We start from the raw sequence: 27980 nt of genomic DNA on the forward strand, positions 1-27980 counted from the left end.
AAGGCCACATGCATTTATGTGCATAACTTTGTGTTTTTCACCCTGGTAGGACTAGAAAAAATAATTGTTTGTATCTCCCACCCATTAAACTTTTATTTAGCAGGGGGTGTAGTTTTTTTGTTGCTCTTCCTTGCTGTTTATGTAGTTGTTGCAGTACTAGGTGAAGGGCCAGTCGTTGTTATGTCTCTGTCACATTCCCTGCCCAGAGTTCTGTGGAAGTGGCCAATCTTCTCGACTGGGCAGAATCGGTCCGATTTGGATGAGTACATCCATCCGCTCAGTCACATCCACAGCAAGTGATCCCTACTTCCTGACTCCACTGGAGCTCTCAACTCTCTGATCCCTCCCTAGTCTATACCTCTCCTCTGCGGATTGGGCAGTCTGGAGCACTTCTTTCAGGCTATAAATGGTCAAATCGTATGCCAGAATCAACCAGCTGCTCACAGACAAGAAGTAACCTGATGGACCAGGAAGGCTCTACTTTTAAACCCAAGTGCACCAAAAACTGTAAAGTGTTTCCACACTGTGATGGGCTGGCATTAACCGACCACTAGCCATCTGTCCCTTTTACAGCAGAAATTTGCAGAACACACACAGGAATTCTTTGCGCTTTCTTGGGTTATCACAGAACTGCTTTGTAATTCTCATTGGGGCATAAAGGACTTTCAGCTCTAGTGCTGACCCAGGTGTGTACGTATTTGTGCAGTAGGACTGTCTGAACATCCTCATCACCAGCTGCACTGTCAACAGTGGGTGGTAAGGCCCTCTGCCAATGTGACCCAGCTAGAGCATGCGTTCTTAAACCATCCCTGGGCTGCTAGTAGCATCTGTGATGCAGTCCCTCTACAAACGATCAGTAAACACCACCAACACGGATGTAGATTCATTACTACTACGACTGCACCCTGATGCATTTAGCAAGAATGGAGCCAGACTTCCTGAAGAGTTTTTTTCCAATACACCAGAGCATTGGTTACTGTGAAGGGAATGCTCCTGCGTGTGGTTCCATTACAGCATGTCATTGGTTACTAAGGCCAGGGGATATTAAAAGAATGATGCCTTTTATTTGTGTTGAACGTTTTCATCCACAAATAGAGCGCTTCACTTTCATCTGTACATCGTGTTCCTCTCTCAATTCACCGCCAGTCATCCCATCACAAGGATGAAGCAAGGATCGTCTGGGCTCTGATTGACTAGCTGCCACATAAAGAGAAAGGGAGGTGGAGGTTTTAAAGGAACAACCCCCCCCCCCCCCCTCCTCCCGGGCCAAATGAAAATAAAATGGGGGTGGGGGTCTGAGATCCCTGCGGAAGATCCCTGCGGAAGCCAGAGCAGCCGCCCAAGAGAGCGCAGGGGACACGCAACCTTTCGCAAGAGTTTTGTGGGATCAGAATGTGTTTTTGTTTTTTATCTGCTGTGAATTGCTATGAAGAGGTGAAGATTGCGTGAAGCGAGGGGTTGGCTGCCCAAGGGGCTGGATGAAGGGCTGGCTGTAGGCCATGCATGGCGGAGGGTTGGCTGCATGCATGCGGGGGGGTTGGAGCACTGAGGCCAACACCACACTGCGCACGTCTGAAGGCCATGTGAGGCGGGGGTTGGCTGCGAGCGTGTTTGGGCAGTGTTTGCTCAGGGAGGGGGCTGCATGCCCCTCTCCCCTTTAAATTTATTTATTTATTTATTTATGCATTTTTATATAGCGCGGACTTTACCCGAAGGCGTCAGAGCGCTTCACATTAGGAACAGAAATGAAACATAATAAGAAACATTACAAAAGAACAGATTACAAAAACATACGTTACTTACATAAGGTAATAGTGACAATTGTGAGCAAACAAAATACATGAGGTAGTAAAAATTGTGAGCAACCAAAAATACATGAGGTAGTAAAGGTAATAGTGACAATTGTGAGCAAACAAAATACTTGAGGTAGTAAAAATTGTGAGCAACCAAAAATACATGAGGTAGTCAAAAGTGCACAAGAGGAAAAGTGACAAGTGTGCAGTTATAAGAGAAAACAGAGTATAATTTGAGGTATAGTACTGCAATAAGTGCTAGAAAGTTCAGCCCTGGAGGATGGGGGCCCTAGGTCCAGTTTTGGCAAAGGGAGGGGGGAGATAGGCCCCTCCCCTTTAAATAAAGTTTGCTCCAGCCAGACCTTGCTGCCAACCCTCCGATCGAACAGCTTATGGATTGGCAAAGCCATTAGGTGAGGCAACGGGACAAGAAGCAATGCAGCATGGCCAAAATTTTAAAAATATATAAATATAAATGCACACACATATATATATACATATATATAGATATAGATATATATATAGATATATATTTATCCAACAGCAATAGACACACTGCACATGTTTCGACTCTAAGGTCTTACTCACGGTGAGCTAGACCTGAGAGTCAAAACGCGTCAGTGGTCGTGGAGGTTATAGATGTGCATCCAATAAAAATAATTTTTCTTTACTAAGCTCCTGGGGACATGGTCCGTTCCTGATGCCGTCACCAGCTGTAATAAGTGTGCGCCACTTTTGGTATATATATATGTGTGATTCTCTCCACACAGGAACGTCGCTCACCCAGGAGCAATTATTGATAAATCTTTATTTCATTTTTACCAAGACAACAAACCGACAGATGGGTGTTGACCTTGAAAAAGGCCAGTGGTCCGAAACGCATCTGCTGGTTTGTGTTGTGGTAAAAATGAAATAAAGATGTATCAGTCATGACTCCCAAGTGTGCAGCATTCCTGTGTGGACAGAAAGGTGTTGTATGAGAGACCGCCCTTGCAAGCTGCAGCAGCTGTAATATACGAGATCGGCAGCCACAGATGGAAACGAGGAAACAAACTATATCTATATATATCTATAAAGACAGAAATCTGGACCATGTAACAAATATGGCCCACATTTACTAATTGTGATTAGAGACTTTTCGTGACCCTTTGGATAATTTGTATTTGGGTCTGTTTATGTCTTTCTTCCCAAATGCAGTATTATGAGGGCACTGCTTGGCCTTGCCTACCCACTTACCTGTCCCAGTCCTTTAACCAGGTCCATCAGGCGCACAACCAGCTCCAATACTTTCCTGAGGCTCACAGCTCGCACTCCTGCCTCCCAACTCAGCCTCTTGTGCGTCCTGCGTCTGTCTAGCAATCCTCATTTTTCTTTGCTGGTTTTACTCTCTTTCTCTTGCTTTTCCTCATTGCCATTTTCCTTTTACTCTCGCTCAGCTCTTTTTGTCTGTTTGCTCACTTTCCTTTCAGTGTTTTCACACTGACTCTTGCTCTGCTCTTTTGCTTTTTGCCTTGTTTTTTCTTCAAAGAAAACATGCTCTGCTCCGTCATGTCTGCCAACAACAGCAACCTTCTAGGACACTGGACTTCAAACTGCACCTCTCCAACAACTCCATCCGAGAGGCGCCCTCATCTACCAGTCTTGAAAATGCTCTTCGCAGGAACAGTCCAGCCCGAACTGCCAGGCCAGGTCCTCCCAAGACCAGAAACAAGCATCCTGAGATATGTTTCAGGGTAGCACCCCTCATCAGTCCGGCTAGCTTGAATCCAGTGGCACAGCAAGCAAGGGACCCACATCTGGGCATACGGTTGGCCACTTACGGCGAACATGGCAAACATAAAAAGATGATGTACCGAGTACTGAAACTTTTCAACCACTCACCCCCAGTCAAGAGATCTGGGTTTAATCCATTGTTCTTTTGTTGTATTGTATTGTATTGTATTGTGCATTTATATAGCGCAAAAAAAAAACTGTCACCCTATGGATACCCTGGCGCTTATTCACTATGCCACCCCAGTCTGGACCCAGCCATATGAAAATTAGTCTTGACTCTGCTCCTCATGGGAACAGTCCACCCCGAAACCTATCCCAGGATGCTTGTTTCTGGGCCAGGGAGGACCTGGCCTGTCAGTTCGGGGTGGGCAGTTCCCATGGGGAGCAGGGTCAAGAATGATTTGCACATGGCTTTTTTTAAACAGGAATGGCATGGGGAGCAAAAAAAGGATGGATTTAGTCCCAGATCGCTGTACTGGGGTGAATGTATGACATTGTTCAGCATTCTGTCCACCAATTGTTCTTTTTGCATTAGCCCCCGGTCTGGACAAGATCCCAGGGGACCTTTTCAGAAGTGAACCAGACATCTGGGCCCCGTACCTTTGGGTTCTCTTCAATGCTATTCTGATGGGCATGAAAATCCCCTTAAATTGGGCAGGCGCAGAAATAATCCCCATCTTTAAAAAGGGTTCGCCTTTATTGGCAAGTAATTACAGACCAATCAGTCTAATAGACATCCCGCAAAAGATCTTTGCACGAGTCTTACTACTCAGACTTCAGTCCTGGATAGATGAGGAGAGTATTCTCTCCTCGCTCCAGGCAGGGTTTAGGGAAAACTGTCTACCCTGGATCAGGTATTAAGATTACAACTGCTCCACTGGAACACTGTTTGTCTGGAGGGGGGTAGTTTGTATCTGATATTTGTTGATCTGAGGTCAGCTTTCGACTTGGTGCCTAGGGCAAAATTATGGTCTGTCTTTCTTGAGCTGGGGGCTCCGGCGTACCTTATACACCGTATCCGACGCTTGCATGAGAACAACTCTGCACAAATAAGATTTGGCAGGGATGGAAATTTATCGGCTCCCATACCAATTAAACGTGGTGTACGCCAGGGCTGCGTACTTGCCCCTACACTATTCAGCCTTTATATAAATGCCCTTATAAATGTACTGTCGCAAGAAAAAGATCTAGATGCCCCCAAACTAGCTACACGAAAGATCTCAGCTATGATGTTTGCTGACGATACACTCCTGGTGTCCAAATCCCCTATGGGGATTCAAAGGGTGTTGGACAAATTCCATATGTTCTGTGAGGAAAGGGGGCTTGAGATTAACCTCCAGAAAATGAAGTTTATGGTCTTTAACAAACCAAAGAGTATCCGTCCAAATCCTTTACTAAACAATGAACCCCTTGAAAGGGTAACATTGTTTATCTGTTTAGGCATTACAATCACTGAGACCATGGACTGGGGAGTGCATATAGGGAAATCAACATTAAAATTAGCCCAGTCAACAGAATACTGAAGTTTTTTAACAACTCAGATAGGAGTGCCGTCAGCCCGGCGCTCGAAATCTATAAGGTTCAAGCTTGTGGGGGTGCATTGTATGGAGCAGAACTCTGGGACCATTGTAGGCCCAAATCCCTATTGCAGATTGAGAACAAGTATATTAGGAATCTTTTTAGATTGCCACGTAGCACCCCTCTAGTTCCCCTCCGCCTAGATCTGGGTTTGATGGAACTGGAGGCAGTCCTATGCCTTAGGCACCATCTATACTGGCGACATTTATGGTCGACACCCAAACTTCTTCCTTACAGAGAGGAATTGTCCAAAATTCTAAAGATTAGAGGTGCTGTTAGGCTTACCTGGTTTTCCCACGTCAAACATTTACTAATTGGCATGGGTCTGGGGGAATGCTGGTTTGACCCGGAGGTAGCATGTCCCCAATTCTCAAAAAAACAAATAAAGATCATATATGAGAACCATAGAATGCCTTGCTACAATCTAATTCCAACATAGGAAAATCAACCCTAACCTTTCTGGAAATGAAGGACAATTCTGTTTTTGAGACGGTGTTCGTTCGACCTTATTAAACCTCCAACTGCTAAAAAACTCTATCTGCAATTTAGATTTGGGGTCTTGCCCCTGCGTTGCCTGACCTCCAAGTGGAAACCCCAAAATGAGGATAGGTGCCCTGCCTGTAACCATCTTGAAGAATCCGAGCTCCATGTTTTTTTCGGATGCCCGGGATATAGTAAAATAAGAAAAAGATGGCTTGCACAAATTTGTAGAAATCTAGGTAGTAGACGTTATATTGAAGCAATCAGGATATTGAAATACGATCTCAACATCCCAGTTGTCTACTCTGTGGCAGGGTTCCTGTTCTCCATGTGGTATACAAGAAGGGTCTTTCTTAAAACCCCGAATGCGTCAGCAGATAAGAACTAGGTAATGAAAGACACCAATTTTTACAATGTAATATACCCTCAAATTGAAGCACTCTTGCTCCCTTTTTATAGCAGTGTTTTAGTCTGATCAATTTGGTTTTATAGGAAAAATAACGATAACAGCGCTATGCACTTTACATGTAATTCTCTTGATGGCTTTGTGATAAATTGCTGTGTTTAAAAGCCACCCTTTCTCTCCTTTCCTCTTCTCCAGATTAATCAAAGTGAAATCGGCTCGCAAAGGGCCAGATTCTGAGAATCCGGCCCTTTGCGAGCACTATTTTTGCATTTGGGATTCATCATCCCAAATGCAAAAATCGCAATTACAGAACTCGCTAAATTGCGAAGAATCGCATTTAAGGAATCTCAATTAGAGATTCCTTAAATGCTATTCATGAACCTTTTTAAAATTGCGAATTCGCAATATGGGGCCGCTATTTACCGCGAAGTGTAACTTCATGGTAAATAGCGAGAAACTTAGAAAAATGCACTTTAGTGCATTTTTCTAAGTTGTATGTTAGACACACACATGTCCTTTGGACATGTGTGTGCGCAACACCTGTGTACATTTGCATTTCAGGGGTGCTACAGGGTGTCCTTTGGACACCCTGGCACCCTTGAAATAGCTTCCTTATTTGCGATTAGCTAATTGCTAATCGCAAATAAGGAATGACTCCCCATTCATTCCTATGGGCCTTGAGGCCCATAGGCCTTGAGGCCCATAGGAATGAATGGGAAAGCCATTCCTTATTTGCGATTAGCAATTAGCTAATCGCAAATAAGGAAGCAGTAGAAATCGCAAAATGAATTGCGATTTCTACATGCATCCCGTTTTGCGAGTCTTTAATAGCGATTCCTTAATAATCGCTATTAAGGACTCGCAAAAGAGGACAATGGTGAATCTGGGGATAAGTCATGACTCTACCTAGAACTCAGACTCAGTCAGCTCAGTTCCCTTCTTATCGAGTGCCTGGTTACCCCCCTGGGTGAGATGTGTGCTCTACAAATAGTCATAACAATAACATGCACACGTACACATGTGCCTGGCACTTCAGCCCCAGCATCTGTACTGCTGAGCTCCTTCAGTAAATTGTATTTGTAATGCACTGACCATTAAGGAACCAGCCTGCCTGGACCATTAAACCAACTCACATTGACAAATATTAAACCAGCCTTTACTGGCCGTATGGGTATGGTCCAGCCCATAATGAGATATAAAACCAGCCTTCACTGGCCGTACGTTCCAGCCCATAGGGGCATATAAAACCAGCCTTAACTGGCCGTATGGTCCAGACCGAACCTGCAAGCAGTGATACATAGCTGAGTGACACTTTCTTACATGGTTTTTCCAAGCTGTTTCTGTGAGCTGGTGGTGAGTTGTTCGATGGGGGTTGTGTCGTCTGATGGTCCAACCCCTGTCCTTGTTTTCCCTCCTCTCTTTCCACGCCCCTCGCAGCCGTCAGAGCTGATGGAACGAGCGGCCATAGGCTGTAAAATGAGACTGGCAGGGATGATGAGAAATGCCAGTGGCATGTCCTGTGAGGAGCGGCTCAGTTCTGCAGACAAGAACATCTGAGATAATGGCCCACGAGAGAGACCCCGTGAGCTAGAACCAGACAAAAACTGCTGGAAAAGCAGCAAAATGGGATCCACTCACGTGGCTCAAAGAAACTGGCCAAAAAAAAGAAAAATACATCTGCACAGCCTAGAAACTGAAACAACCCACAAGTGGGGAGGCCGTGGTAGAAATGTAGTGAATATATACTTACTTTGTTAAACACTTGTATGACGTGTCCTGCCAGCACCGTACCGCGCGTGTTATTGGCTGCAGGAAGGCGGCCCCTTTCCTTCCTCCCTCCGTGCTCTCCGCCCCGTCTCCTCCCACTGGTCTCGCCCCTCTCTCCTCCTCCCGCCTCCCCCCCCGCTGTCAGTCCTGGGGGATGCTGGGCCGGCATCCCTCCCCTCCAAGGCTGCAGAGGATGCTCTGGGCTTCTTGCAGGCTCCCTCCCAGACTGAACTCTCCCGGATTGTCGCCTTCCCAACCCCCACCCCTGCCAGAGACTCCCTCCGCGCCTCTCCTTTCTCACCCGGGGCCGGTGCCGAGCGGCGGCAGCCGAGGGGTCCCTGCCTGTCAGTGCTGCACCGGGGGAGGGGCTGAACTGCCACGTCCCCTGCTGACTGCAGGAGGCCGGTGGGCGCAGCTGATGTAAGCGCAGAGTGCAGACTGAGAGCAGGCCGGCACCACGGCTGCAGGGGTCCCGCCTGGCACTGCAGTGCCCACCCCGGGCAAGTCCCGGGCACGGAGGAGTAGGCAGTAAGAGCCTTTCATACCAGTAAGGGACCAGCTTCTCTGGTTGCCCAGGAGGGCCTGCCTGGCACAGCCTCTCGGGAAGCCGTCGAAGTCTGACCCCAGCCTAGATGCAGGAGAACTGCCTGTCACTGCTTGGCACTACCCTCTCTGGATGCAGGAGACCTGCAGTCACTGCCTGGTACCAGCATCACCGGATTCCTTTGACCTGCCTGTCTCAGCCTGCCACTGCCCTCTCTGGAGTCGGGAGATCTGCCTGTCTCAGCCTGGCACCAGCCTCCCTGGATTCCCGGAACCTGCCTGTCTCAGCCTGCCACTGCCCTCTCTGGAGTCAGGACATCTGCATGTCTCAGCCTGGCACCCGCCTCTGAATGCTCAGGATCTGCTGTGCCCAGCCTGGCAATAACCCCTCCCGATGCTCAGGAAGTGCTCACCCAAGCCTGGCACCAACGGTTCTCTGGACCAGGCGCTCCCAGCCTGGCACTAACCTCTCGGATTCTGAGGACCAGCCTTCCTCTGTCTGGAGCCAGCCTCTCCGGATGCCACGGGCCTGCCTGCCACAGATTCCTGCCGCTGTTCTGGAACGGGTGGTCCCAAAAGAATAACATTTAACTACTCAGGAGCTGGCACTGACATCTGCAGATACCCAAGATCTGCCTCTCCCAGCCTGGCACTAACCTCTCTGGTTGCTCAGAATCCGCCTCTGCCACGCTGGGAACTTTTCTCAGTTTCTGGTAATCCGTTTGCACTTGTGGTAATCCTTGTACTAGCCTATCTAGAAGCTCAGGGTCTGATTCTACCAGCTTATTCCAGAAAGCTGTCTCCATGCCAGCCCCAGCCTGGCACTAGCATCCCCAGCTGCCTGGTAATTGCAGTTCTGCTCCGGATATTACACTCTCTGGATGCTCTGACCCGGACAAGTTCCAGCCAGGCACTGGGCTCTTTGCTGTTATATTTTTAGTACACACCATGCATGAGAGCTGCAGGCTGCTTGCTCCTTCTAAGCTTTGAAGCACTCACCTCTTCACCTTACTCCTCGCCCGACCTTCCCGATCTAGCCCTGTGCCAGGGACGTGGCGCTGATGCTGAGCGCAGGGAGAATGGAAGAGTTCCAGAGTGAAGAAGAGGATCCCTGGTACCACCAACATGACCTGGAGCAGGGTAAGGCGGGCACCACGGGGCTGGGCTGCAGCCGGGAAATGGGATGGAATGGTGGTGGCAAAGAGGGGCACGTGATTGAATGGGGGTGGAAGGGAATCGTAAGTGATGATATGGTGGTAGAAGGGAGGCTTAAGTGATGGAATGGTGGTGGGAGAGAGGAGCAAGTGATGGAATGGTGGTAGAAGGGAGGAGTAAGTGATGGAATGGTGGTGGGAGAGACGAGTAACTCATGGAATGGTGGTGGCAGAAAAAGAAAACATATGACAGAGAATTCTCAGGTATTGCACCAAGAATCTGGAACACCCTACCCCTGAAATCAGACGGAACCCCTCAAATGCTTCATTCAAGAAAGAAGTTAAAGTGATATTGATGAACACGATTCTGCTGTAGAATCCACGATGGGGGTGGGAGAGAAGTGTAAGTGATGGAACGGTGGTGGGAGAGGTGGAAGTGATGGAACGGTGGTGGGAGAGAGGTGGAAGTGATGGAACGGTGGTGGGAGAGAGGTGGAAGTGATGGAACGGTGGTGGGAGAGAAGTGGAAGTGATGGAACGGTGGTGGGAGAGAGGTGTAAGTGATGGAACGGTGGTGGGAGAGAGGTGGAAGTGATGGAACGGTGGTGGGAGAGAGGTGGAAGTGATGGAACGGTGGTGGGAGAGAGGTGGAAGTGATGGAACGGTGGTGGGATAGAGGTGGAAGTGATGGAACGGTGGTGGGATAGAGGTGGAAGTGATGGAACGGTGGTGGGAGAGAGGTGGAAGTGATGGAACGGTGGTGGGAGAGAAGTGTAAGTGATGGAACGGTGGGGTGAGAGAAGTGTAAGTGATGGAACGGTGGTGGGAGAGAAGTGTAAGTGATGGAACGGTGGTGGGAGAGAGGTGTACGTGATGGAACGGTGGTGGGAGAGAGGTGGAAGTGATGGAACGGTGGTGGAAGAGAGCTGGAAGTGATGGAACTGTGGTGGGAGAGAGGTGTAAGTGATGGAATGGGTGGGAGAGAGCTGGAAGTGATGGAACTGTGGTGGGAGAGAGGTGTAAGTGATGGAATGGGGTGGAAGAGAGCTGGAAGTGATGGAACGGTGGTGGGAGAGAGGTGGAGTGATGGAACGGTGGTGGGAGAGAGCTGGAAGTGATGGAACGGTGGTGGGAGAGAGGTGGAGTGATGGAACGGTGGTGGGAGAGAGCTGGAAGTGATGGAATCGGGTGTGAGAGAAGTGTAAATGATGGAACGGTGGTGGGAGAGAGGTGTAAGTGATTGAAAGAAGTGGGAGAGAGGTGTAAGTGATGGAAAGAAGTGGGAGAGAAGTGTAAGTGATGGAACGGTGATGGAACGGTGATGGAAGAGAGGTGTAAGTGATGGAATGGGGAGGAAGAGAGCTGGAAGTGATGGAACTGTGGTGGGAGAGAGGTGTAAGTGATGGAATGGGTGGGAGAGAGCTGGAAGTGATGGAACTGTGGTGGGAGAGAGGTGGAAGTGATGGAACGGTGGTGGGAGAGAGGTGGAAGTGATGGAATGGAGTGGGAGAGAGCTGGAAGTGATGGAACTGTGGTGGGAGAGAAGTGTAAGTGATGGAATGGGGTGGGAGAGAGCTGGAAGTGATGGAACTGTGGTGGCACGGGAGTGTAAGTGATGGAATGGGGTGGGATAGAGCTGGAAGTGATGGAACTGTGGGGTGAGAGAAGTGTAAATGATGGAACGATGGTGGGAGAGAGGTGTAAGTGATGGAAAGAAGTGGGAGAGAGGTGTAAGTGATGGAATGGGGTGGTAGTGATGGATCGGTGGTGGAAGAGAGATGGAAGTGATGGAACAGTGGTGGGAGAGGGGTGGTGGAAGTGATGGAACGGTGATGGAAGAGAGGTGGAAGTGATGGAACAGTGGTGGTGGGCGAGAGGTGTAAGTGATGGAATGGGGTGGTAGTGATGGATCGGTGGTGGAAGAGAGGTGTAAGTGATGAAACTGTGGTGGGAGAGAGGTGTAAGTGATGGAACGGTGGTGGGAGAGAGGTGGGAGTGATGGAACGGTGGTGGGAGAGAGGTGAAAGTGATGGAACGGTGGTGGGAGAGAGGAGGAAGTGATGGAACGGTGGTGGGAGAGAAGTGTAAGTGATGGAACGGTGGTGGGAGAGAGGTGTAAGTGATGGAACGGTGGTGGGAGAGAGGTGGAAGTGATGGAACGGTGGTGGGAGAGAGGTGAAAGTGATGGAACAGTGGTGGGAGAGAGGTGGAAGTGATGGAACGGTGTTGGGAGAGAAGTGTAAGTGATGGAACGGTGGTGGGAGAGAGGTGGAAGTGATGGAACGGTGGTGGGAGAGAGGTGTAAGTGATGGAACGGTGGTCGGAGAGAGGTGTAAATTATGGAATGGGGTGGGAGAGAGCTGGAAGTGATCGAACTGTGGTGGGAGAGAAGTGTAAGTGATGGAATGGGGTGTGAGAGAAGTGTAAATGGTGGAACGGTGGTGGGAGAGAGGTGTAAGTGATGGAAAGAAGTGGGAGAGAGGTGTAGGTGATGGAACGTTGGTGGGAGAGAGGTGGAAGTGATGGAACGGTGGTGGGAGAGAGGTGAAAGTGATGGAACGGTGGTGGGAGAGAAGTGTAAGTGATGGAACGGTGGTGGGAGAGAGGTGTAAGTGATGGAACGGTGGTGGGAGAGAGGTGGAAGTGATGGAACGGTGGTGGGAGAGAGGTGGAAGTGATGGAACGGTGGTGGGAGAGAGGTGTAAATGATAGAATGGGCTTGGAGAGAGCTGGAAGTGATGGAACTGTGGTGGGAGAGAAGTGTAAGTGATGGAAAGAAGTGGGAGAGAGGTGGAAGTGATGGAACGGTGGTGGGAGAGAGGTGTAAGTGATGGAACGGTGGTGGGAGAGAGGTGGAGTGATGGAACGGTGGTGGGAGAGAGCTGGAAGTGATGTAATGGGGTGTGAGAGAAGTGTAAATGATGGAACGGTGGTGGGAGAGAGGTGGAGTGATGGAACGGTGGTGGGAGAGAGCTGGAAGTGATGGAATGGGGTGTGAGAGAAGTGTAAATGATGGAACGGTGGTGGGAGAGAGGTGTAAGTGATTGAAAGAAGTGGGAGAGAGGTGTAAGTGACGGAAAGAAGTGGGAGAGAAGTGTAAGTGATGGAACGGTGATGGAAGAGAGGTGTAAGTGATGGAATGGGGTGGAAGAGAGCTGGAAGTGATGGAACTGTGGTGGGAGAGAGGTGTAAGTGATGGAATGGGTGGGAGAGAGCTGGAAGTGATGGAACTGTGGTGGGAGAGAGGTGTAAGTGATGGAATGGGGTGGAAGAGAGCTGGAAGTGATGGAACGGTGGTGGGAGAGAGGTGGAGTGATGGAACGGTGGTGGGAGAGAGCTGGAAGTGATGGAACGGTGGTGGGAGAGAGGTGGAGTGATGGAACGGTGGTGGGAGAGAGCTGGAAGTGATGGAATGGGGTGTGAGAGAAGTGTAAATGATGGAACGGTGGTGGGAGAGAGGTGTAAGTGATTGAAAGAAGTGGGAGAGAGGTGTAAGTGATGGAAAGAAGTGGGAGAGAAGTGTAAGTGATGGAACGGTGATGGAACGGTGATGGAAGAGAGGTGTAAGTGATGGAATGGGGAGGAAGAGAGCTGGAAGTGATGGAACTGTGGTGGGAGAGAGGTGTAAGTGATGGAATGGGTGGGAGAGAGCTGGAAGTGATGGAACTGTGGTGGGAGAGAGGTGGAAGTGATGGAACGGTGGTGGGAGAGAGGTGGAAGTGATGGAATGGAGTGGGAGAGAGCTGGAAGTGATGGAACTGTGGTGGGAGAGAAGTGTAAGTGATGGAATGGGGTGGGAGAGAGCTGGAAGTGATGGAACTGTGGTGGCAGGGGAGTGTAAGTGATGGAATGGGGTGGGATAGAGCTGGAAGTGATGGAACTGTGGGGTGAGAGAAGTGTAAATGATGGAACGATGGTGGGAGAGAGGTGTAAGTGATGGAAAGAAGTGGGAGAGAGGTGTAAGTGATGGAATGGGGTGGTAGTGATGGATCGGTGGTGGAAGAGAGATGGAAGTGATGGAACAGTGGTGGGAGAGGGGTGGTGGAAGTGATGGAACGGTGATGGAAGAGAGGTGGAAGTGATGGAACAGTGGTGGTGGGCGAGAGGTGTAAGTGATGGAATGGGGTGGTAGTGATGGATCGGTGGTGGAAGAGAGGTGTAAGTGATGAAACTGTGGTGGGAGAGAGGTGTAAGTGATGGAACGGTGGTGGGAGAGAGGTGGGAGTGATGGAACGGTGGTGGGAGAGAGGTGAAAGTGATGGAACGGTGGTGGGAGAGAGGAGGAAGTGATGGAACGGTGGTGGGAGAGAAGTGTAAGTGATGGAACGGTGGTGGGAGAGAGGTGTAAGTGATGGAACGGTGGTGGGAGAGAGGTGGAAGTGATGGAACGGTGGTGGGAGAGAGGTGAAAGTGATGGAACAGTGGTGGGAGAGAGGTGGAAGTGATGGAACGGTGTTGGGAGAGAAGTGTAAGTGATGGAACGGTGGTGGGAGAGAGGTGGAAGTGATGGAACGGTGGTGGGAGAGAGGTGTAAGTGATGGAACGGTGGTCGGAGAGAGGTGTAAATTATGGAATGGGGTGGGAGAGAGCTGGAAGTGATCGAACTGTGGTGGGAGAGAAGTGTAAGTGATGGAATGGGGTGTGAGAGAAGTGTAAATGATGGAACGGTGGTGGGAGAGAGGTGTAAGTGATGGAAAGAAGTGGGAGAGAGGTGTAAGTGATGGAACGTTGGTGGGAGAGAGGTGGAAGTGATGGAACGGTGGTGGGAGAGAGGTGAAAGTGATGGAACGGTGGTGGGAGAGAAGTGTAAGTGATGGAACGGTGGTGGGAGAGAGGTGTAAGTGATGGAACGGTGGTGGGAGAGAGGTGGAAGTGATGGAACGGTGGTGGGAGAGAGGTGGAAGTGATGGAACGGTGGTGGGAGAGAGGTGTAAATGATAGAATGGGCTTGGAGAGAGCTGGAAGTGATGGAACTGTGGTGGGAGAGAAGTGTAAGTGATGGAAAGAAGTGGGAGAGAGGTGGAAGTGATGGAACGGTGGTGGGAGAGAGGTGTAAGTGATGGAACGGTGGTGGGAGAGAGGTGGAGTGATGGAACGGTGGTGGGAGAGAGCTGGAAGTGATGTAATGGGGTGTGAGAGAAGTGTAAATGATGGAACGGTGGTGGGAGAGAGGTGGAGTGATGGAACGGTGGTGGGAGAGAGCTGGAAGTGATGGAATGGGGTGTGAGAGAAGTGTAAATGATGGAACGGTGGTGGGAGAGAGGTGTAAGTGATTGAAAGAAGTGGGAGAGAGGTGTAAGTGACGGAAAGAAGTGGGAGAGAAGTGTAAGTGATGGAACGGTGATGGAAGAGAGGTGTAAGTGATGGAATGGGGTGGAAGAGAGCTGGAAGTGATGGAACTGTGGTGGGCGAGAGGTGTAAGTGATGGAATGGGTGGGAGAAAGCTGGAAGTGATGGAACTGTGGTGGGAGAGAGGTGTAAGTGATGGAATGGGTGGGAGAGAGCTGGAAGTGATGGAACTGTGGTGGGAGAGAGGTGTAAGTGATGGAATGGGTGGGAGAGAGCTGGAAGTGATGGAACTGTGGGGTGAGAGAAGTGTAAATGATGGAACGGTGGTGGGAGAGAGGTGTAAGTGAAGGAAAGAAGTGGGAGAGAGGTGGAGTGATGGAACGGTGGTGGGAGAGAGCTGGAAGTGATGGAATGGGGTGTGAGAGAAGTGTAAATGATGGAACGGTGGTGGGAGAGAGGTGTAAGTGATTGAAAGAAGTGGGAGAGAGGTGTAAGTGATGGAAAGAAGTGGGAGAGAAGTGTAAGTGATGGAACGGTGATGGAACGGTGATGGAAGAGAGGTGTAAGTGATGGAATGGGGAGGAAGAGAGCTGGAAGTGATGGAACTGTGGTGGGAGAGAGGTGTAAGTGATGGAATGGGTGGGAGAGAGCTGGAAGTGATGGAACTGTGGTGGGAGAGAGGTGGAAGTGATGGAACGGTGGTGGGAGAGAGGTGGAAGTGATGGAATGGAGTGGGAGAGAGCTGGAAGTGATGGAACTGTGGTGGGAGAGAAGTGTAAGTGATGGAATGGGGTGGGAGAGAGCTGGAAGTGATGGAACTGTGGTGGCAGGGGAGTGTAAGTGATGGAATGGGGTGGGATAGAGCTGGAAGTGATGGAACTGTGGGGTGAGAGAAGTGTAAATGATGGAACGATGGTGGGAGAGAGGTGTAAGTGATGGAAAGAAGTGGGAGAGAGGTGTAAGTGATGGAATGGGGTGGTAGTGATGGATCGGTGGTGGAAGAGAGATGGAAGTGATGGAACAGTGGTGGGAGAGGGGTGGTGGAAGTGATGGAACGGTGATGGAAGAGAGGTGGAAGTGATGGAACAGTGGTGGTGGGCGAGAGGTGTAAGTGATGGAATGGGGTGGTAGTGATGGATCGGTGGTGGAAGAGAGGTGTAAGTGATGAAACTGTGGTGGGAGAGAGGTGTAAGTGATGGAACGGTGGTGGGAGAGAGGTGGGAGTGATGGAACGGTGGTGGGAGAGAGGTGAAAGTGATGGAACGGTGGTGGGAGAGAGGAGGAAGTGATGGAACGGTGGTGGGAGAGAAGTGTAAGTGATGGAACGGTGGTGGGAGAGCGGTGTAAGTGATGGAACGGTGGTGGGAGAGAGGTGGAAGTGATGGAACGGTGGTGGGAGAGAGGTGAAAGTGATGGAACAGTGGTGGGAGAGAGGTGGAAGTGATGGAACGGTGTTGGGAGAGAAGTGTAAGTGATGGAACGGTGGTGGGAGAGAGGTGGAAGTGATGGAACGGTGGTGGGAGAGAGGTGTAAGTGATGGAACGGTGGTCGGAGAGAGGTGTAAATTATAGAATGGGGTGGGAGAGAGCTGGAAGTGATCGAACTGTGGTGGGAGAGAAGTGTAAGTGATGGAATGGGGTGTGAGAGAAGTGTAAATGATGGAACGGTGGTGGGAGAGAGGTGTGAGTGATGGAAAGAAGTGGGAGAGAGGTGTAAGTGATGGAACGTTGGTGGGAGAGAGGTGGAAGTGATGGAACGGTGGTGGGAGAGAGGTGAAAGTGATGGAACGGTGGTGGGAGAGAAGTGTAAGTGATGGAACGGTGGTGGGAGAGAGGTGTAAGTGATGGAACGGTGGTGGGAGAGAGGTGGAAGTGATGGAACGGTGGTGGGAGAGAGGTGGAAGTGATGGAACGGTGGTGGGAGAGAGGTGTAAATGATAGAATGGGCTTGGAGAGAGCTGGAAGTGATGGAACTGTGGTGGGAGAGAAGTGTAAGTGATGGAAAGAAGTGGGAGAGAGGTGGAAGTGATGGAACGGTGGTGGGAGAGAGGTGTAAGTGATGGAACGGTGGTGGGAGAGAGGTGGAGTGATGGAACGGTGGTGGGAGAGAGCTGGAAGTGATGTAATGGGGTGTGAGAGAAGTGTAAATGATGGAACGGTGGTGGGAGAGAGGTGGAGTGATGGAACGGTGGTGGGAGAGAGCTGGAAGTGATGGAATGGGGTGTGAGAGAAGTGTAAATGATGGAACGGTGGTGGGAGAGAGGTGTAAGTGATTGAAAGAAGTGGGAGAGAGGTGTAAGTGACGGAAAGAAGTGGGAGAGAAGTGTAAGTGATGGAACGGTGATGGAAGAGAGGTGTAAGTGATGGAATGGGGTGGAAGAGAGCTGGAAGTGATGGAACTGTGGTGGGCGAGAGGTGTAAGTGATGGAATGGGTGGGAGAGAGCTGGAGGTGATGGAACTGTGGTGGGAGAGAGGTGTAAGTGATGGAATGGGTGGGAGAGAGCTGGAAGTGATGAAACTGTGGTGGGAGAGAGGTGTAAGTGATGGAATGGGTGGGAGAGAGCTGGAAGTGATGGAACTGTGGGGTGAGAGAAGTGTAAATGATGGAACGGTGGTGGCAGAGAGGTGTAAGTGAAGGAAAGAAGTGGGAGAGAGGTGTAAGTGATGGAAAGAAGTGGGAGAGAGGTGTAAGTGATGGAATTGGGTGGAAGAGAGCTGGAAGTGATGGAACTGTGGTGGGCGAGAGGTGTAAGTGATGGAATGGGTGGGAGAGAGCTGGAAGTGATGGAACTGTGGTGGGAGAGAGGTGTGAGTGATGGAATGGGTGGGAGAGAGCTGGAAGTGATGGAACTGTGGTGGGAGAGAGGTGTAAGTGATGGAATGGGTGGGAGAGAGCTGGAAGTGATGGAACTGTGGGGTGAGAGAAGTGTAAATGATGGAACGGTGGTGGGAGAGAGGTGTAAGTGATGGAAAGAAGTGGGAGAGAGGTGTAAGTGATGGAAAGAAGTGGGAGAGAGGTGTAAGTGATGGAATGGGGTGGTAGTGATGGATCGGTGGTGGAAGAGAGATGGAAGTGATGGAACAGTGGTGGGAGAGGGGTGGTGGAAGTGATGGAACGGTGATGGAAGAGAGGTGGAAGTGATGGAACAGTGGTGGTGGGCGAGAGGTGTAAGTGATGGAATGGGGTGGTAGTGATGGATCGGTGGTGGAAGAGAGGTGGATGTGATGGAGCAGTGGTGGGAGAGGGGTGGTGGAAGTGATGGAAGGTGATGGAAGAGAGGTGGAAATGATGGAACGGTGATTGAAGAGAGGTGGAAGTGATGGAACGGTGGTGGGAGAGAGGTGGAAGTGGTGGAAGTAAGAGAGGTGGAAGTGATGGAACGGTGGTGGGAGAGAGGTGGCAGTGATGGAATGGTGGTGGAAGCGATTAAACGGTGGTGGGAGAAGGTGGAAGTGGTGGAACGGTGATGAAAGAGAGGTGGAAGTGATGGAACGGTGGTGGGAGAGAGGAGGAAGTGATGGAACAGTGGTGGAAGAGAGGTGGAAGTGATGGAACGGTGATGGAAGAGAGGTGGAAGTGATGGAACGGTGGTGGGAGAGAGGTGGAAGTGATGGAATGGTGGTGGAAGCGATTAAACGGTGGTGGGAGAAGGTGGAAGTGGTGGAACGGTGATGAAAGAGAGGTGGAAGTGATGGAACGGTGGTGGGAGAGACGAGTAACTCATGGAATGGTGGTGGCAGAAAAAGAAAACATATGACAGAGAATTCTCAGGTATTGCACCAAGAATCTGGAACACCCTACCCCTGAAATCAGACGGAACCCCTCAAATGCTTCATTCAAGAAAGAAGTTAAAGTGATATTGATGAACACGATCTGCCGTAGAATCCACGATGGGGGTGGGAGAGAAGTGTAAGTGATGGAACGGTGGTGGGAGAGGTGGAAGTGATGGAACGGTGGTGGGAGAGAGGTGGAAGTGATGGAACGGTGGTGGGAGAGAGGTGGAAGTGATGGAACGGTGGTGGGAGAGAAGTGGAAGTGATGGAACGGTGGTGGGAGAGAGGTGTAAGTGATGGAACGGTGGTGGGAGAGAGGTGGAAGTGATGGAACGGTGGTGGGAGAGAGGTGGAAGTGATGGAACGGTGGTGGGAGAGAGGTGGAAGTGATGGAACGGTGGTGGGAGAGAGGTGGAAGTGATGGAACGGTGGTGGGAGAGAAGTGTAAGTGATGGAACGGTGGTGGGATAGAGGTGGAAGTGATGGAACGGTGGTGGGAGAGAGGTGGAAGTGATGGAACGGTGGTGGGAGAGAGGTGGAAGTGATGGAACGGTGGTGGGAGAGAAGTGTAAGTGATGGAACGGTGGGGTGAGAGAAGTGTAAGTGATGGAACGGTGGTGGGAGAGAAGTGTAAGTGATGGAACGGTGGTGGGAGAGAGGTGTAAGTGATGGAACGGTGGTGGGAGAGAGGTGGAAGTGATGGAACGGTGGTGGAAGAGAGCTGGAAGTGATGGAACTGTGGTGGGAGAGAGGTGTAAGTGATGGAATGGGTGGGAGAGAGCTGGAAGTGATGGAACTGTGGTGGGAGAGAGGTGTAAGTGATGGAATGGGGTGGAAGAGAGCTGGAAGTGATGGAACGGTGGTGGGAGAGAGGTGGAGTGATGGAACGGTGGTGGGAGAGAGCTGGAAGTGATGGAACGGTGGTGGGAGAGAGGTGGAGTGATGGAACGGTGGTGGGAGAGAGCTGGAAGTGATGGAATGGGGTGTGAGAGAAGTGTAAATGATGGAACGGTGGTGGGAGAGAGGTGTAAGTGATTGAAAGAAGTGGGAGAGAGGTGTAAGTGATGGAAAGAAGTGGGAGAGAAGTGTAAGTGATGGAACGGTGATGGAACGGTGATGGAAGAGAGGTGTAAGTGATGGAATGGGGAGGAAGAGAGCTGGAAGTGATGGAACTGTGGTGGGAGAGAGGTGTAAGTGATGGAATGGGTGGGAGAGAGCTGGAAGTGATGGAACTGTGGTGGGAGAGAGGTGGAAGTGATGGAACGGTGGTGGGAGAGAGGTGGAAGTGATGGAATGGAGTGGGAGAGAGCTGGAAGTGATGGAACTGTGGTGGGAGAGAAGTGTAAGTGATGGAATGGGGTGGGAGAGAGCTGGAAGTGATGGAACTGTGGTGGCAGGGGAGTGTAAGTGATGGAATGGGGTGGGATAGAGCTGGAAGTGATGGAACTGTGGGGTGAGAGAAGTGTAAATGATGGAACGATGGTGGGAGAGAGGTGTAAGTGATGGAAAGAAGTGGGAGAGAGGTGTAAGTGATGGAATGGGGTGGTAGTGATGGATCGGTGGTGGAAGAGAGATGGAAGTGATGGAACAGTGGTGGGAGAGGGGTGGTGGAAGTGATGGAACGGTGATGGAAGAGAGGTGGAAGTGATGGAACAGTGGTGGTGGGCGAGAGGTGTAAGTGATGGAATGGGGTGGTAGTGATGGATCGGTGGTGGAAGAGAGGTGTAAGTGATGAAACTGTGGTGGGAGAGAGGTGTAAGTGATGGAACGGTGGTGGGAGAGAGGTGGGAGTGATGGAACGGTGGTGGGAGAGAGGTGAAAGTGATGGAACGGTGGTGGGAGAGAGGAGGAAGTGATGGAACGGTGGTGGGAGAGAAGTGTAAGTGATGGAACGGTGGTGGGAGAGAGGTGTAAGTGATGGAACGGTGGTGGGAGAGAGGTGGAAGTGATGGAACGGTGGTGGGAGAGAGGTGAAAGTGATGGAACAGTGGTGGGAGAGAGGTGGAAGTGATGGAACGGTGTTGGGAGAGAAGTGTAAGTGATGGAACGGTGGTGGGAGAGAGGTGGAAGTGATGGAACGGTGGTGGGAGAGAGGTGTAAGTGATGGAACGGTGGTCGGAGAGAGGTGTAAATTATGGAATGGGGTGGGAGAGAGCTGGAAGTGATCGAACTGTGGTGGGAGAGAAGTGTAAGTGATGGAATGGGGTGTGAGAGAAGTGTAAATGATGGAACGGTGGTGGGAGAGAGGTGTAAGTGATGGAAAGAAGTGGGAGAGAGGTGTAAGTGATGGAACGTTGGTGGGAGAGAGGTGGAAGTGATGGAACGGTGGTGGGAGAGAGGTGAAAGTGATGGAACGGTGGTGGGAGAGAAGTGTAAGTGATGGAACGGTGGTGGGAGAGAGGTGTAAGTGATGGAACGGTGGTGGGAGAGAGGTGGAAGTGATGGAACGGTGGTGGGAGAGAGGTGGAAGTGATGGAACGGTGGTGGGAGAGAGGTGTAAATGATAGAATGGGCTTGGAGAGAGCTGGAAGTGATGGAACTGTGGTGGGAGAGAAGTGTAAGTGATGGAAAGAAGTGGGAGAGAGGTGGAAGTGATGGAACGGTGGTGGGAGAGAGGTGTAAGTGATGGAACGGTGGTGGGAGAGAGGTGGAGTGATGGAACGGTGGTGGGAGAGAGCTGGAAGTGATGTAATGGGGTGTGAGAGAAGTGTAAATGATGGAACGGTGGTGGGAGAGAGGTGGAGTGATGGAACGGTGGTGGGAGAGAGCTGGAAGTGATGGAATGGGGTGTGAGAGAAGTGTAAATGATGGAACGGTGGTGGGAGAGAGGTGTAAGTGATTGAAAGAAGTGGGAGAGAGGTGTAAGTGACGGAAAGAAGTGGGAGAGAAGTGTAAGTGATGGAACGGTGATGGAAGAGAGGTGTAAGTGATGGAATGGGGTGGAAGAGAGCTGGAAGTGATGGAACTGTGGTGGGAGAGAGGTGTAAGTGATGGAATGGGTGGGAGAGAGCTGGAAGTGATGGAACTGTGGTGGGAGAGAGGTGTAAGTGATGGAATGGGGTGGAAGAGAGCTGGAAGTGATGGAACGGTGGTGGGAGAGAGGTGGAGTGATGGAACGGTGGTGGGAGAGAGCTGGAAGTGATGGAACGGTGGTGGGAGAGAGGTGGAGTGATGGAACGGTGGTGGGAGAGAGCTGGAAGTGATGGAATGGGGTGTGAGAGAAGTGTAAATGATGGAACGGTGGTGGGAGAGAGGTGTAAGTGATTGAAAGAAGTGGGAGAGAGGTGTAAGTGATGGAAAGAAGTGGGAGAGAAGTGTAAGTGATGGAACGGTGATGGAACGGTGATGGAAGAGAGGTGTAAGTGATGGAATGGGGAGGAAGAGAGCTGGAAGTGATGGAACTGTGGTGGGAGAGAGGTGTAAGTGATGGAATGGGTGGGAGAGAGCTGGAAGTGATGGAACTGTGGTGGGAGAGAGGTGGAAGTGATGGAACGGTGGTGGGAGAGAGGTGGAAGTGATGGAATGGAGTGGGAGAGAGCTGGAAGTGATGGAACTGTGGTGGGAGAGAAGTGTAAGTGATGGAATGGGGTGGGAGAGAGCTGGAAGTGATGGAACTGTGGTGGCAGGGGAGTGTAAGTGATGGAATGGGGTGGGATAGAGCTGGAAGTGATGGAACTGTGGGGTGAGAGAAGTGTAAATGATGGAACGATGGTGGGAGAGAGGTGTAAGTGATGGAAAGAAGTGGGAGAGAGGTGTAAGTGATGGAATGGGGTGGTAGTGATGGATCGGTGGTGGAAGAGAGATGGAAGTGATGGAACAGTGGTGGGAGAGGGGTGGTGGAAGTGATGGAACGGTGATGGAAGAGAGGTGGAAGTGATGGAACAGTGGTGGTGGGCGAGAGGTGTAAGTGATGGAATGGGGTGGTAGTGATGGATCGGTGGTGGAAGAGAGGTGTAAGTGATGAAACTGTGGTGGGAGAGAGGTGTAAGTGATGGAACGGTGGTGGGAGAGAGGTGGGAGTGATGGAACGGTGGTGGGAGAGAGGTGAAAGTGATGGAACGGTGGTGGGAGAGAGGAGGAAGTGATGGAACGGTGGTGGGAGAGAAGTGTAAGTGATGGAACGGTGGTGGGAGAGAGGTGTAAGTGATGGAACGGTGGTGGGAGAGAGGTGGAAGTGATGGAACGGTGGTGGGAGAGAGGTGAAAGTGATGGAACAGTGGTGGGAGAGAGGTGGAAGTGATGGAACGGTGTTGGGAGAGAAGTGTAAGTGATGGAACGGTGGTGGGAGAGAGGTGGAAGTGATGGAACGGTGGTGGGAGAGAGGTGTAAGTGATGGAACGGTGGTCGGAGAGAGGTGTAAATTATGGAATGGGGTGGGAGAGAGCTGGAAGTGATCGAACTGTGGTGGGAGAGAAGTGTAAGTGATGGAATGGGGTGTGAGAGAAGTGTAAATGATGGAACGGTGGTGGGAGAGAGGTGTAAGTGATGGAAAGAAGTGGGAGAGAGGTGTAAGTGATGGAACGTTGGTGGGAGAGAGGTGGAAGTGATGGAACGGTGGTGGGAGAGAGGTGAAAGTGATGGAACGGTGGTGGGAAAGAAGTGTAAGTGATGGAACGGTGGTGGGAGAGAGGTGTAAGTGATGGAACGGTGGTGGGAGAGAGGTGGAAGTGATGGAACGGTGGTGGGAGAGAGGTGTAAATGATAGAATGGGCTTGGAGAGAGCTGGAAGTGATGGAACTGTGGTGGGAGAGAAGTGTAAGTGATGGAAAGAAGTGGGAGAGAGGTGGAAGTGATGGAACGGTGGTGGGAGAGAGGTGTAAGTGATGGAACGGTGGTGGGAGAGAGGTGGAGTGATGGAACGGTGGTGGGAGAGAGCTGGAAGTGATGTAATGGGGTGTGAGAGAAGTGTAAATGATGGAACGGTGGTGGGAGAGAGGTGGAGTGATGGAACGGTGGTGGGAGAGAGCTGGAAGTGATGGAATGGGGTGTGAGAGAAGTGTAAATGATGGAACGGTGGTGGGAGAGAGGTGTAAGTGATTGAAAGAAGTGGGAGAGAGGTGTAAGTGACGGAAAGAAGTGGGAGAGAAGTGTAAGTGATGGAACGGTGATGGAAGAGAGGTGTAAGTGATGGAATGGGGTGGAAGAGAGCTGGAAGTGATGGAACTGTGGTGGGCGAGAGGTGTAAGTGATGGAATGGGTGGGAGAGAGCTGGAAGTGATGGAACTGTGGTGGGAGAGAGGTGTAAGTGATGGAATGGGTGGGAGAGAGCTGGAAGTGATGGAACTGTGGTGGGAGAGAGGTGTAAGTGATGGAATGGGTGGGAGAGAGCTGGAAGTGATGGAACTGTGGGGTGAGAGAAGTGTAAATGATGGAACGGTGGTGGGAGAGAGGTGTAAGTGAAGGAAAGAAGTGGGAGAGAGGTGGAGTGATGGAACGGTGGTGGGAGAGAGCTGGAAGTGATGGAATGGGGTGTGAGAGAAGTGTAAATGATGGAACGGTGGTGGGAGAGAGGTGTAAGTGATTGAAAGAAGTGGGAGAGAGGTGTAAGTGATGGAAAGAAGTGGGAGAGAAGTGTAAGTGATGGAACGGTGATGGAACGGTGATGGAAGAGAGGTGTAAGTGATGGAATGGGGAGGAAGAGAGCTGGAAGTGATGGAACTGTGGTGGGAGAGAGGTGTAAGTGATGGAATGGGTGGGAGAGAGCTGGAAGTGATGGAACTGTGGTGGGAGAGAGGTGGAAGTGATGGAACGGTGGTGGGAGAGAGGTGGAAGTGATGGAATGGAGTGGGAGAGAGCTGGAAGTGATGGAACTGTGGTGGGAGAGAAGTGTAAGTGATGGAATGGGGTGGTAGAGAGCTGGAAGTGATGGAACTGTGGTGGCAGGGGAGTGTAAGTGATGGAATGGGGTGGGATAGAGCTGGAAGTGATGGAACTGTGGGGTGAGAGAAGTGTAAATGATGGAACGATGGTGGGAGAGAGGTGTAAGTGATGGAAAGAAGTGGGAGAGAGGTGTAAGTGATGGAATGGGGTGGTAGTGATGGATCGGTGGTGGAAGAGAGATGGAAGTGATGGAACAGTGGTGGGAGAGGGGTGGTGGAAGTGATGGAACGGTGATGGAAGAGAGGTGGAAGTGATGGAACAGTGGTGGTGGGCGAGAGGTGTAAGTGATGGAATGGGGTGGTAGTGATGGATCGGTGGTGGAAGAGAGGTGTAAGTGATGAAACTGTGGTGGGAGAGAGGTGTAAGTGATGGAACGGTGGTGGGAGAGAGGTGGGAGTGATGGAACGGTGGTGGGAGAGAGGTGAAAGTGATGGAACGGTGGTGGGAGAGAGGAGGAAGTGATGGAACGGTGGTGGGAGAGAAGTGTAAGTGATGGAACGGTGGTGGGAGAGCGGTGTAAGTGATGGAACGGTGGTGGGAGAGAGGTGGAAGTGATGGAACGGTGGTGGGAGAGAGGTGAAAGTGATGGAACAGTGGTGGGAGAGAGGTGGAAGTGATGGAACGGTGTTGGGAGAGAAGTGTAAGTGATGGAACGGTGGTGGGAGAGAGGTGGAAGTGATGGAACGGTGGTGGGAGAGAGGTGTAAGTGATGGAACGGTGGTCGGAGAGAGGTGTAAATTATAGAATGGGGTGGGAGAGAGCTGGAAGTGATCGAACTGTGGTGGGAGAGAAGTGTAAGTGATGGAATGGGGTGTGAGAGAAGTGTAAATGATGGAACGGTGGTGGGAGAGAGGTGTAAGTGATGGAAAGAAGTGGGAGAGAGGTGTAAGTGATGGAACGTTGGTGGGAGAGAGGTGGAAGTGATGGAACGGTGGTGGGAGAGAGGTGAAAGTGATGGAACGGTGGTGGGAGAGAAGTGTAAGTGATGGAACGGTGGTGGGAGAGAGGTGTAAGTGATGGAACGGTGGTGGGAGAGAGGTGGAAGTGATGGAACGGTGGTGGGAGAGAGGTGGAAGTGATGGAACGGTGGTGGGAGAGAGGTGTAAATGATAGAATGGGCTTGGAGAGAGCTGGAAGTGATGGAACTGTGGTGGGAGAGAAGTGTAAGTGATGGAAAGAAGTGGGAGAGAGGTGGAAGTGATGGAACGGTGGTGGGAGAGAGGTGTAAGTGATGGAACGGTGGTGGGAGAGAGGTGGAGTGATGGAACGGTGGTGGGAGAGAGCTGGAAGTGATGTAATGGGGTGTGAGAGAAGTGTAAATGATGGAACGGTGGTGGGAGAGAGGTGGAGTGATGGAACGGTGGTGGGAGAGAGCTGGAAGTGATGGAATGGGGTGTGAGAGAAGTGTAAATGATGGAACGGTGGTGGGAGAGAGGTGTAAGTGATTGAAAGAAGTGGGAGAGAGGTGTAAGTGACGGAAAGAAGTGGGAGAGAAGTGTAAGTGATGGAACGGTGATGGAAGAGAGGTGTAAGTGATGGAATGGGGTGGAAGAGAGCTGGAAGTGATGGAACTGTGGTGGGCGAGAGGTGTAAGTGATGGAATGGGTGGGAGAGAGCTGGAAGTGATGGAACTGTGGTGGGAGAGAGGTGTAAGTGATGGAATGGGTGGGAGAGAGCTGGAAGTGATGAAACTGTGGTGGGAGAGAGGTGTAAGTGATGGAATGGGTGGGAGAGAGCTGGAAGTGATGGAACTGTGGGGTGAGAGAAGTGTAAATGATGGAACGGTGGTGGCAGAGAGGTGTAAGTGAAGGAAAGAAGTGGGAGAGAGGTGTAAGTGATGGAAAGAAGTGGGAGAGAGGTGTAAGTGATGGAATTGGGTGGAAGAGAGCTGGAAGTGATGGAACTGTGGTGGGCGAGAGGTGTAAGTGATGGAATGGGTGGGAGAGAGCTGGAAGTGATGGAACTGTGGTGGGAGAGAGGTGTGAGTGATGGAATGGGTGGGAGAGAGCTGGAAGTGATGGAACTGTGGTGGGAGAGAGGTGTAAGTGATGGAATGGGTGGGAGAGAGCTGGAAGTGATGGAACTGTGGGGTGAGAGAAGTGTAAATGATGGAACGGTGGTGGGAGAGAGGTGTAAGTGATGGAAAGAAGTGGGAGAGAGGTGTAAGTGATGGAAAGAAGTGGGAGAGAGGTGTAAGTGATGGAATGGGGTGGTAGTGATGGATCGGTGGTGGAAGAGAGATGGAAGTGATGGAACAGTGGTGGGAGAGGGGTGGTGGAAGTGATGGAACGGTGATGGAAGAGAGGTGGAAGTGATGGAACAGTGGTGGTGGGCGAGAGGTGTAAGTGATGGAATGGGGTGGTAGTGATGGATCGGTGGTGGAAGAGAGGTGGATGTGATGGAGCAGTGGTGGGAGAGGGGTGGTGGAAGTGATGGAAGGTGATGGAAGAGAGGTGGAAATGATGGAACGGTGATTGAAGAGAGGTGGAAGTGATGGAACGGTGGTGGGAGAGAGGTGGAAGTGGTGGAAGTAAGAGAGGTGGAAGTGATGGAACGGTGGTGGGAGAGAGGTGGCAGTGATGGAATGGTGGTGGAAGCGATTAAACGGTGGTGGGAGAAGGTGGAAGTGGTGGAACGGTGATGAAAGAGAGGTGGAAGTGATGGAACGGTGGTGGGAGAGAGGAGGAAGTGATGGAACAGTGGTGGAAGAGAGGTGGAAGTGATGGAACGGTGATGGAAGAGAGGTGGAAGTGATGGAACGGTGGTGGGAGAGAGGTGGAAGTGATGGAATGGTGGTGGAAGCGATTAAACGGTGGTGGGAGAAGGTGGAAGTGGTGGAACGGTGATGAAAGAGAGGTGGAAGTGATGGAACGGTGGTGGGAGAGAGGAGGAAGTGATGGAACAGTGGTGGAAGAGAGGTGGAAGTGATGGAACGGTGATGGAAGAGAGGTGGAAGTGATGGAACGGTGGTGGGAGAGAGGTGGAAGTGATGGAATGGGGTGGGAGAGAAGTGTAAATGATGGAACAGTGGTACGGGCGAGAGGTATAAGTGATGGAATAGGGGTGGAAGAGAGGTGTAGAAGCAGAATATCATCGGCAGGCAGAAATATCGTGCTAAATATCGTCTGACATAAATGTCGTGTGTTCAATATCTTCAACAAAAATATCGCTCCATTATACAAAAAATCTACACCTTATGGGACAATGTTTTATAAGCAATATTTAGAACACGATTTTAAAGTCAGATGAAATTTCTATTTATGATATTCTGACATACAACCAGAAGGGATCCATGGGGGGAAGACCCAGAAGGAAGGAACAGAGAGAAACATAAAGGAAGGACTAAGTAGAGGAAGAGGAGATGAAATAGGACAGGGTTATCCGAGTCAAGAAAGGAGTAGAGCAGCTCCTGTCAGCTCCTGCTGAGATTTGAAAGCAAATGGAGGGTCCTGGAGTGAGAGCTGTGAGTAATGCCTGGTAACAGTGTTGGGTGAGGACCGAGGAGGAGGAATGGGGTGAGCAGTGGAGACGCTGTTGTAACCC

At 50.8% G+C, this 27980-nt stretch overlaps 1 protein-coding gene across 1 annotated transcript in view; it reads left to right on the forward strand.

Annotated features, from left to right (window-relative positions):
• Window positions 1–7937: 7937 nt before the first annotated feature.
• Window positions 7938–27980, forward strand: part of CDR2L (cerebellar degeneration related protein 2 like) — a 117126-nt gene continuing 97083 nt past the window's right edge. The window contains exon 1 of the mRNA XM_078654485.1: window positions 7938–9480. Within this exon, the coding sequence (XP_078510611.1) occupies window positions 9402–9480 (79 nt within the window). The 5' untranslated portion in view covers window positions 7938–9401. The remainder of the gene's footprint in view (window positions 9481–27980) is intronic.

The sequence above is a fragment of the Lissotriton helveticus genome, chromosome 7 (assembly GCF_964261635.1).
Source record: "Lissotriton helveticus chromosome 7, aLisHel1.1, whole genome shotgun sequence".
NCBI classification, from domain to species: Eukaryota; Metazoa; Chordata; class Amphibia; order Caudata; family Salamandridae; genus Lissotriton; species Lissotriton helveticus.